Here is a 10,741-nt window from a genome sequence, read left to right as displayed (position 1 = left end):
CCTAGCTCTGGGGAAGGCAGCCTGGCTCTAGGGAAGGCTGCAGGGGGCACTGCCCCAGCTTCCAAAGAGCAGTGGGCTGGGCCTGGTGCCGGAGCCCAGAGGGGGCTGCTGCGGGCAGCAGGGCCCAGAAGTAGCCTGCCCTCAAGGCCTGGGCTCCGCTCGCTCAGATCCAAGACCACCCCCCATTTCCCCACCAATCCTGCCACTGGCTGGTTTGTAATGGAACCTCCGTGCTTCTCCCTGCCGTGTGCCCGCCCCCCACATGACTATTGTGCGATTTGTGAGTGCCGCCCAAGCGGAGTCGGTAACTTGGGTTTTTTTCCAACCATCATGGCCTTATCTGTTCGGTTTTCTCAGTGTTTTCAACCTGTGAGATAGATGTTTATGGCAAAAATCACACACAAAAAAAGAAAAAAACCTGACCTATTGTATAAAAATCACTATTTTGTGTGCTCCGCAGTGCTGCAAGCTTTTGGGGTGGTCGCCCACTCCCCTCCATGCCCTCTGGCCTCCCTCCCAGCAGTGAAAGTGTGGTAGTCTAGTGTGCCAAGCGTTTTCTACCTTTTTGTAGTCTTTCTTAAAACAATAAATTCCGCTGTGATATTTGGCTACTGCTGACTTGAGGGCCTTGCCGGGGGCTGGGATGAGGACACGAGGACCTTGGGGCTCCAGCTGCCCTGATCGCAGGAAAGGGAACTCAGGTTCAGAAATAAAACATTTATTACATGAAGAGGAGTAACGGGGGGGCGGGGGTTGACCGCGATGTTGGCCATCTCAGGTCGGAGAGGCTGGGGGCAGGAATCAGGGTCTGTTCAGCTTCCCAGGGGGCAATGTCCACACCTGTAACCTGGGAAGGGGAAAATACACAAGGAGCAAAGACCCATGCCCCGTGCAGGATAAAGGCAGGCACTCGAGGCTGGTGGGGCAGGGGACTCCCTCCCTCTGCCCCTTCCCAACTTAAATAGGCATAAATAAGAAGCATCCAGACTCTCAGGCCACCAGGGGCTGCCCCGCCCAGCCCCCTTCCCACAGCCTAACACTAGTGGCGGTCGTTGGGCGGCCAGCCAACCAAGAAGAGGCTGCCAGGAAGGCGGCCAGCTCCCAGGCCGCGGAGGTAGTTGGAGTCAGTGTCCAGGCCGGCCAGACCCTCACAGCACAATCCATGTGTATCGCTCGCTGTCTGCCAGAACCTTCAGTGAGCACCCTGTGGGGAAGGGTTGGGACAGAGGAGTCTCTGAAGGCCCAGCTGTGAGATGAGTTTCCCTCTTTCCTAGACCTGATTTGGGCCCAGAAGGTTCTGGAAGGCAGGGACCCTGCTGTGTTAGCTCTGCCTCCTGCCTGCAGCCACCCACTAAATGTCTGCTGAATAAATAAGCAACTGGCTGGAGGTCTCCGGTGCCACACCTGTCATGCCCTCTGAGCTGGCCCCCCGGCATGCCTGGCTAGGCTGCCCTCCCCTCACCCCTCTTCGGCACCATCCACTAGCACAGCCATCGTGCTCGTCCATTCAGCAGCACAGGAGTCAGGGTCTCCTCCAGGCCTGCCTGGCACTGGGATAACCCCGTCCTACTATCATTGGTCATAGTGCCTACCTTTGTGCAGTGCCTCGTTAGTCATCCTGTTGATGTAGCGGCCGCTGCTCTCGGGCACCAGCCACTTCATGACCATGTCCACACAACTCTTGCGGTATGAGCTCCAGACACTGCCGCTGAGGGCAAAAGGGTGAGGGATCTCATCACTCTGGCACCCACCCCAGGCCCTGGCCTCAGCCCAGCCTTACCTGGTCTGCCCTTTGACTTCAATGAGATCGCCCACACTGACTGTCACGAAGATGCCCGTGTTGAGGTCCCATGCCACCTTGAGGCTGGTGTGATAGGTCTTTGGTCTGCAGGCGGGTGGAAAACAGAGGAGAAAGGGGTGGGACCACCACGTCCATGAACGAGGACCCAGGCTGCCTCAAGGGGCTTTGTCTTTGGAGCAATAACAGAGTACCTGATCCAAGTTTGGGGGCTAAGGGGGTCTCCTCACATCCCCACTCTCCTACACGGAAGGGTCTCAGTGTGGCCCCCTGCCCACTCACCGGAGCTGGCCTTCCTCAGTTGGGGATGGGAATGCCAGGAGCAGCAGGCCAATGTTGATCAGGACCTGGTTGGTTTCAGGGCAGACCTAGGGGACGAGGGGTGGATGGTGACAGCTACTGAGGATGACCGTCAGAGCAGAGAGGTCCGGAACCCGCTTTGTCCCACTCCTGGGCCCACCTCCAGGATGACGATGTCATAGTCGCTGAAGGAACAGAACTGGTGGCCCCAGGTGGCATCATGGCGGATGACTTCATTGATGACATACTCAAAGTCCAGCGTGAGCTGCTCCACTGTCAGGTACTGACCCTGTGGGCAGTGGCGGAGGGGTAGAGGGAGGACTGTGCCCAGCACTACCCTAGCAGGCTCCCTGGGGCTGCCCCTGGTTCTGTCTGCTGCCAGCACCTACCTGTACAGAAGCCCGCTCCCGCATGGGCCTCAGACTTCGGCCGCGGAGATCGGTCACCACAAAAGGCAGGGAGATCTTGTCATCCTCGAACTCTGAAGGGGCAGGAAGAGGGGGTAGGGGTGGTGGGAGGCCTGAGGCCCACTCCGGACCAGCCTCCCATGCTCGGGGCCCTGCCTGCTGGGTGGACTCCCTGCTCACCATCCTCTGGCTCTGTCCCTTCGCCGGACCCCAGCACGTAATACAGCTTCGTGTAGTTGACATAGCCAGGCTCAGGAGCTGGCTCCTCCGCTGCAGGGGGGCTGTCCTGGGGTGCTACCTCCCCACCTGAGGCTACAGGCTCAGAGGATGGGCGGCAGCAGCTGCCGGAGGGCCCCGTGTGGGAGAGTGGCCGAGCTTCCTCTGAGGCCCCACCCTTGGCCTCTTTGGCCCTGCGGAAGATGTCGGCCACAAACTCCTTGGCTTTGGCGATGGCGGGTGAGGGCTCAGGGACCCCCGAGGGACGGGTTGGAGCCACTTCGGGACAGAGGCTGGGGAGGGCCGGGGGCACCTCTGGGCTCTGGGGCCCAGGGGGGCTGGGAGGGGCCGGAGGGTAGGTGGTATGGTCATACAGGATTTGGCAGAAGCTGCTATCGCCTGGAATATAAAAAGAGATGTAGGTGTTGGGGTGAGCCACTGTCAAAACAAAAGCTCAAGTACCGGCCTCTCTCCCACCCTGGGAGGTTCTAAAAAAGCCTCTGCTCTATGATCTGTATGAAACACCCAGAAGCGTTTTTAAAGGCCTCTCTCTTATACGTATATGCACAGGAACACGTTCATTCTATGACTCGTGAGCATCTACTGTATGCCACACACCGAGGACACGAGTGAACAAGACAGAAAAGGAGCTGACAGTCTACGGTGACAGCAGATAAAAGCCACATAAAAAAATAAATAAATAAAAGGAAAACAGCCCTGGCCCATGTGGCTCGGTTTGGAAAGGATGCTGGTTCAATTCCCAGTCAAGGCACACACCCGGGTTGCGGATTTGGTCCTGGGTTGGGGCACGTGCAGGAGGCAGCCGAATGCTCTTACGTTGAGTATCTCTTTCTCCTTCTCCCTTCCTCTCTCTCTAAAAATCAATAAAACTTTAAAACAAAAAACAAACACAAAAAGCCACGCCCTGGCAGGGTAGCTCAGTCGACTAGAGCATCGTTCCATATACCAAAAGGTGGCAGGTTCGATTCCTGGTCAGGGCACACACCTAGGTTTGATCCCCGCTGGGGCAAGCGATCGTTGTTTCTCACTCTCCCTCCTTCCTCTCTCTCTAAAATAAATAATACTTTTTCTAACCAAAAAAAACAAAACACATCCTCGGGTGAAGATTTTTTTAAAAGCCACATAAGTTTGAGAGTTTACTACACTCCATCCTCCCCAGTGAGCCAGACCGGCAGCTCGGCATCGAGAGCCCCACCACTCACTGAACTAAGCAGCACCAAGGCCAGGCCCTGTGCCCAGCCTGCACCATCTCCTTTGGAACCCGCCCCCAGCAGCCAAGCGGGTGGAGGGTGGGATGGGTGGGGTGGTTCTTCTCAGTTCAGAGAAACTTGTCCAGGACCACACCACAAGATCACTTGAGTCCATCAATGCACTCCTGTCCACTAGAAAGTGGCCAAGTCAAAACTCCCTGAAAATACCCTCCTCTGGTGAGATGAGTGCTTAGACATCAGTGACAGTGCCCCTCCCCTGGCTGGTGCACATGGCCGAGTCCTGTCCGACATGGTCCTTCCCAACAGGACCCACACCGTGAGGGCAGGGAGCCCCACCCAGGACAGGCTCATTAGAGGATTGCAGCTTAACCAGGGCTGGGCCTCGCCCACATGGGCACAGGTGACCAGGGCAGGGGTGGGAGGCCTCTGACGGGCCAGACACAAGATGCCCTGGTCCTGGCTAGTTTGTGGGCTCCATTTTCTTTTTCCAAATGCTAAGAGAAAGTTTGTTTAGAAAGTTACAGAGGTAGTAAAGTAAGCCAGCGGGGTTGCACAGGCTCAGGAAACAAGGGTCTTTGGAGCTGAGGAGAGAGAGAGGCAAAGGTAACGGGCCTGAGGGGAAGAGGAGGGAGGACGGGAAAGGCATGAGGGAGAGCGCACGTGTGGGCCGTTTTAGACACTTAGGCCGCTCTTCATGCCCACAGTCTCCTGCCCCCGGACGACCCTTTTAACATAGTTAGCGGGCACCTTTTTATTTGACTGCATTCTTGCAAAATTGAAACATTTCTAATTTATGTGTGTTATTCGGTTATAGAGCTTGTATTTCTTTTGCATTTGCAAATGACTTTGAGACATGCTCCCTGGACAGGATACTGGAGCTCACACTGGGTCTGCGGATCCACCCTATTGTTGCCTCCCACATCCCCAGGAATGGACACCAGGTGGCCCCCAGCTCCCACCACCACAGCTTTGGATATGCCCAGGCGCAGGGCTGCTGGGCCTACGTCACACTCTGCTGCCACGCAGCCCTGGGAGTGCGGGGGAAAGCCACCAGGGCTCCACTAGCCAGAAGCCAGTGGCATTACCCAGCTTTCTAACGACTGCCACTCTGTCAAGGGACATCGCCTTCTGATTTTCACTGGTCCTTCTGATTACCAAAGATGTAGGAGGGCCCTCTGTCCACTCACCACTCCCTAAAGTTTTGAATGAACAGTTCTCCTTTTGAGAAGGCAGTACTGTGTGGTCCAGCATGATAGCTGCGGGCCAAATGTGACATTCCTTTTTTTTTTAAAAATATGTTTTTATTGATTTCAGAGAGGAATGGAGAGGGAGAGAGAGATAGAAACATCAAGATGAGAACCACTGATCGGCTGCCTCCTGCATGCCCCACACTGGGGATCGAGCCCGCAACCCAGGCATGTGCCCTGACTGGGAATCAAACTGTGACCTCCTGGTTCAGAGGCCGACACCAACCACTGCGCCACACCGGCCGGACCCAAATGTGACTTTAAACATAACTAAAATTAGTCAAACACTCAGTTCCTTGGTCACATGGGCCACTTTCATGTTTCTACTGGTGGCGGCTGTAGTGGACACAGACACGGGAACATGCCAGGCCCACTGTTCGAGAGGACACTGCTGGGGTGAGACTGGGTCTGGACCCGAGCACTCCCACTCTGTGGCCGGGTGACCGTGGATGAGGCACCTCTCCAAGCCTCAGTTTCTTCCTGTCACATAAGGTAGTGACAGGACTGACCTGACAGGGCTCACAGCAGATGCTGTGACTGTCATCACACCGGGGAGCCTACCTGCCGAGTGGACTGAGACAGCGCAGGCCACCAGGGAGTAGCTGGTGTTGAGCAGTACCACCTGGTCCTTCTTGAGCTGAAAGGCGGGCTGGAAGGTGGGGAAGGGGTACACCACCTGGTACTTGGTGTGCAGCATGAAGCCATGTTGCAGGCACTGCGCGCTTGGGTCACCTGCAGTAACACATACCCATGGGCTCAGTCGCCACCCTGGAGTAAGGAAGCAGGTGGCCTGAGCTCTGAAGCCCCCAAGTCCCTCACCTGGATGGGCGCGGCTGGCTTCCTGGCAGGCGGCACAGCGGCCTGATGGTGGCACAGCCACCGTGCTGATGTAGATGTCTCGGTGGTTCTCGTCACTCATCATCATCATGTTCATGAGCATCCCATTTGCTGAGCGGGTGCTGGGGGCAAGCACAGCCTCAGCTGCCTGGTCCGTGTGCCCTCCCCTAGCCAACCTCAGCCTCCCCATCTTCGAGTCTCACTTGAAGCCAAAGACGATGACCTTGGAGGCATCGCTGGGCCACTCACACACAGTCAGGTACAGGTCACTATAGATCTCCTCATCCTGGAAGAGCCGCACCTGCCGGATCTGAGGGGCACGTTTGTGTCAGTGCAGGGTCAGAGCGGACAGAGGTCCACAGGAGCCCACCCGAGAGCACGCTGGGCGGAAACTGAGGCCGGCAGAAGCACCCCTCTGGTGGTGTCTCAGGCCAGGGAGTCCCAAGCAGCCTCCAGCCTGCACCCCTCTGCCTTCCTGAGGACAGGCTGGGGAGACAGTCCTCAAATGGGGGAAACAGGCTGGACCCAGGGCTGGATGTGCCCAGGAAGCCCTGTCCCAGCAGAGGGGTCTCGGCCAGACACACTGGTTTCCAAGCCCCATCCACCCCACTGAGCTCATGTGTAAACTGGGGTAACAGCACCCCCCACACCTGGAGTAGGGATGGGGTTGGGGGAGTCAAGGTCAGGGCTAAAGCCAGTGTGGCAACCCACTTGGTCATAACAAAGCTACTGGATCCCACTGGCTTGAGCTGTAGACCCTGAGTTCTATGGACTGTATATGCTGAGTGAACCTCATAAAATTACCGCTATTTACCCATTTTCAACTCTAACAACGGCAATTTCATGTGGTTTGACCTAACATGAGCCTTGACCCAATGAGCACACTATCTCCATTTTCTGAAGAAGGAACTGAGGCTCAGAGGGGTGGCATGACCTGGGGGGGAGGGGGGGGCACGCTGCTGTGCGCCGAGCCTGGCCCTACCAGCTTGAGCTTGCTGTGCACGTTGAACTCCCACCAGTACAGGTGGTAGATGTAGAAGGAGAAGTCGTCGTCTCCACTGCTGCTGGTGTAGGAGAGGACGTACCGGCCGCACTTGGAAAAGCCCAGGAAGATATGTCTGGCGGGGCACAGGGCAGATGGGCCAGGTCAGGGCCAGCCTGTCACCCCACCCGGCCACCCCCTGCCCGGCCTTAGCCTCACCCTGCATAGAGGAAGTCCTCGTCCACGATGCTCTTAAGGGAGACGCACACCCTGGGTGGCAGCTTCCGGAAGAGTCGAGGGGAGAGCTGCCCACTGATCTGGGGAAGGGGCGGCCAGGACTCTTGAGGCACCATTGGACAGAGGCCACCTGCAGTCCCCCAGGCCCCTCACCCAAGGAAGAGCAGCACTGAACGCAGGCCCACACCCTGCCCACCATCACCACCAAGGGTGGTCCAAGCTCTGGAAGGTGGGATCGGCTCGGGGAGATAGGTAAGCTGGACTTCCCTGGAGCCGCCCTCCTCACCAGGGACCCGGGCCACCCTCCCAGACCCACCCTTCTTCAGCCTCAGGGTCCCTCTTGCCAAGGCCCCAGACTCTGAGGACAGCACTGGCATCATCCCGTTCCCCCAGGGAGGTCCCCCAGTCACCCCTGCCCACATCTGCCAGCCACCTGGCTGCCTTCCTGAAGGCACCTCATGGCACACGGAGCTGTGGGCGTCCCAAACTGCTAAGAAGGCTGGCCGGGGGCTTGACCAACGGCACTCACCTGTCCTCAACCCACTAGCCTACACATGGGGTGCGCAGGCCCCTTGGGACAGCTGTGGCCTCAGCAGGGGACCAACTGAGGCAGATAAGAGGGTGGGGCTGGGGCTGACCAGTGACCCAAGTCCTTCCTGATTCCCCTTCTCACTTAGCTTAGTCCCCTTTAACCCACTCCCTCATCTCAAACACTTCAACCAGGAAAGAGGGGTACAAGGTGACCTGGGCACCCTGGGTCCTGCTACCCCGTCCGATAGGGGATGAACAGTCCTCCCTCAAGAAAGTCCACTCTAATGGCAGAGACACAGCGGTCTGGGGAGCCTGCTGACGGGAGGAGGGCCCGGCCCAGCCCTCCAGGAGACCCTGGTCTGAAGGATCAGCCCTGCAAGGCCCAGGCCGACAAGGAAGACTCGATACCCAGATACCCATCCAGGGAGCTCCCAGGCCAAGGGCGGAGGCACAGCCCAGCCCCGGGAGCTCCCAGGCTAAGGGCGGAGACCGTCCCGGCCCCGGGAGCTCCAGTCCCAACGGGGAGACGCCGCCGGCCTCACGGAGCTCCCGGCCTCGCAGACGAGGCACCAGGCACACCCCGTCCACAGCGACACAGCCCGGACCCCGCGGCCCCGCTGCGGCTGGCCTGGCCGCGTTCACAACCCTCTGCCCTCCCAGCCCCCAAACGGATGGGGCGGAGACCCCGGCCCCCGGGAAAGGTGCAGTCTGATGGCGGAGGGAAAGCCCTGCTCAGGTGGCCCCCGTCCGAGGGGGGAGACCGGGGAGCCTCCTCCCGTTCGGCAGGGGAGGCGGCAGCAGGTACAGCAGCTCCCAGCTCCGTGTGGCCAGAGCAGAACACGGAGAGGAGCACCGAGCGGAGGAAGCGCGAAGCCGGCAGCGAGGGCTCTGCCGAGGGGGCGCGAAGACTCCACACCGGAGGGGCCGCGGGAGGAGGGCCCTGGAGAAGGAGTCTAACCCCGGATCTCCCCCTTCCTCCCCACTCCTCCGGCGGCGCCTCCATCCCAGCCCCGTCGCCGGTGCCCCGCCTCCCACGCCTCCATCCCAGCCCCGACACGGCCCCCGCATCCAAGCCTTCTCCCCGGGGCGCCGCCCCACTCCCTCCCTCCGAGCCCCCTACCCGGGACTCCGCCCACAACCCCTCACCCCGCAAACGCCCTCCCTCCGCTTCCCTCGTCCCTCTTCCGCACCCTCAGGCGCGCCCCATCCAGACTCTGGGCCTCACCTTGACCCGCTCCAGCTGCTTGAGTACGTGCTCCCGCCGCCGGCCCGCTGTCCGCTTCCCCCCGGCGCCGCCGGTGCCGCCACCGCCACTCCCGGCCCCGCTGTTCCGCTCCGATTTCGAGCTGGGCGCCATTTTCATCCCCTCCCTCCACTTCCGGAGCAACCGGCCTCTTCGCCCCACCCCCGCCGCCTCCTTATTGGCCTTTTCACGAGATTGTGGACCGCTGGTTGGGTAAAAGCCCAAACGCCGGGCCTCTTCCCTCTATGTCTGTCCATCACAGCCACCTCGGCCACTGATTGGTAGGTACGGTACGGCTCCCGCGGTTATCGACGTATTCCCGCCTTCCTGCAAGGACGCACCAGTCAGAGGTCCCGTTTGTGCCTCACACCGAGATGACTTTGACTCGATAGGCGAAGGCCCCTGTCCGTCTCGATGGCGTCACGCCCCTCCGTGGCTGGTGGGTTTCTATGGAGACCGGGGGCGGTTTAGGCCCGTGGGCGGGGCGATAGGAGCCTGTGGTCCACAAGGGCCTGAATCCCCAGCCCAGAGATGTCAGCGGGGAAGTCTGGCGAGCACCCGGGGTCAAAACCACAATGAGATTCAATTAAAGCATCTTTTAGATGAGGGCCCGGCCTGATGCAATGATGATGATAGTGATGATAGCATCAATCGCTTATATAGCCCTTTACATGTGCCAGACACTGTTCTGAGCTCACAACAATTCTATGTACATTTTACACATGATACTAATAATAGTTGCATGTCTGCTGAGTATCATCTGCGTGTGTGCTCATTTAATCTTTGCAACAGTTTTGGTCCTCTTATATCTTCATTTTACACATGATGAAACCAAGACTTACAGTGTAGTGCCCCTGACTATCTGGCATATGCATATTTCAGATGCAAGCTAGCTAGTGTGACTATAATCAGAGTGGAAGTGAATGGATCTCACTCTCCTTATTCTTCCAGCCTAGCTTTCATTTATTCAACAAATATTTATTGAGCACCTACTATGTTCTAAACGCAGCGCATACAGCAGTGAACAAGACAGATGATAAACAGGGAAATAAATTTCTTATTTCAAGTAGGAAGAATGCTACTTAGGGCAGTCAGAGAGGGGTTCTGTGAAGGTGAGGACTAGGAATATTCCAACAATGACAATGGTTTCAGGGGAGTGAGGGTGGTATAACTGAGAGAGTGCAACAAGGCCAGTTGGGCCAGAGCAGGAATGAGCAAGGAAAACAGACAAGGACCAGGAAGCAAGTAAAGAGTATATGGGCACCCAGCTGGTGTGGCTCAGTGGTTGAGTGTCGATCCATAAACCAAGAGGTCACTGGTTCAATTCCCAGTCAGGGCACATGCCTGGGTTGTGAGCTCAATCCCCAGTGGGGGACGTGCAAGAGGCAGCTGATCAATAATGTTTCTCTCTCTCATTAGTGTTTCTGTCTTTCCCTTCCTCTCTCTAAAAATCAATTAAAACATTTTTTTAAAAAAGAGTGCATGGGGCTTGTAGAAAAGCAAGGCACTTGGATTTTACTCAAATATAAAGGGAAGCCTCTGGAAAGTTTGAGTAGAAGATGATGGAATCTGATTCGAGTTTTAAAAGATCATTGTGATCCAAAGAATTAAATACCCAGGAGTCCATATGGTATAAATCTACATACAGTAGGTCCTCAGGTTATGTCGGAGATCTGTTCCTACGGTGCGACGTAACACAATTTTTGCCGTA

At 57.4% G+C, this 10,741-nt stretch overlaps 1 protein-coding gene across 3 annotated transcripts; it reads right to left on the bottom strand.

Annotated features, from left to right (window-relative positions):
- Positions 1-699: 699 nt before the first annotated feature.
- DCAF15 (DDB1 and CUL4 associated factor 15) lies at positions 700-9,177 on the bottom strand. Of its 3 annotated transcripts, none has more exons than XM_006100320.3 (13): positions 9,013-9,177; positions 7,239-7,336; positions 7,020-7,155; positions 6,241-6,347; positions 6,020-6,159; positions 5,762-5,932; positions 2,686-3,120; positions 2,488-2,579; positions 2,259-2,387; positions 2,081-2,166; positions 1,781-1,885; positions 1,593-1,708; positions 700-1,204 (listed from the first exon to the last, which is right to left on the bottom strand). In XM_006100320.3, exons 1-13 carry the CDS (start codon positions 9,148-9,150, stop codon positions 1,149-1,151), a joined length of 1,809 nt encoding a protein of 602 aa, XP_006100382.1. In that variant the 5' UTR covers positions 9,151-9,177; the 3' UTR covers positions 700-1,148. The 3 variants fall into 3 exon arrangements, with proteins under 3 accessions (XP_006100382.1, XP_023619717.1, XP_023619718.1); XM_023763949.1 differs by having other exon boundaries at positions 703-847; positions 9,013-9,172; XM_023763950.1 differs by lacking the exons at positions 7,020-7,155; positions 7,239-7,336 and having other exon boundaries at positions 703-1,204; positions 9,013-9,172.
- Between the last annotated feature and the right edge of the window lie 1,564 nt (positions 9,178-10,741).

Source organism: Myotis lucifugus, unplaced genomic scaffold, assembly GCF_000147115.1.
Source record: "Myotis lucifugus unplaced genomic scaffold, Myoluc2.0 scaffold_310, whole genome shotgun sequence".
NCBI lineage: Eukaryota > Metazoa > Chordata > Mammalia > Chiroptera > Vespertilionidae > Myotis > Myotis lucifugus.
The sequence above is the reverse complement of the archived record's forward strand: the minus strand, read 5'-3'. Positions and strand labels throughout refer to the sequence as shown.

What these genes read in the sequence shown, in the direction of transcription:
- DCAF15 (XM_006100320.3), bottom strand. Translation starts at nt 9,150, where the DNA reads ATGAAAATGGCGCCCAGCTCGAAATCGGAGCGGAACAGCGGGGCCGGG. An exon ending in GTCATCGTCTTTGGCTTCAA is followed by an intron (nt 6,160 to 6,240) that starts GTGAGACTCGAA and finishes GCTTGCCCCCAG; the next exon opens with CACCCGCTCAGCAAATGGGA. An exon ending in GGGAGCGGGCTTCTGTACAG is followed by an intron (nt 2,388 to 2,487) that starts GTAGGTGCTGGC and finishes CACTGCCCACAG; the next exon opens with GGTCAGTACCTGACAGTGGA.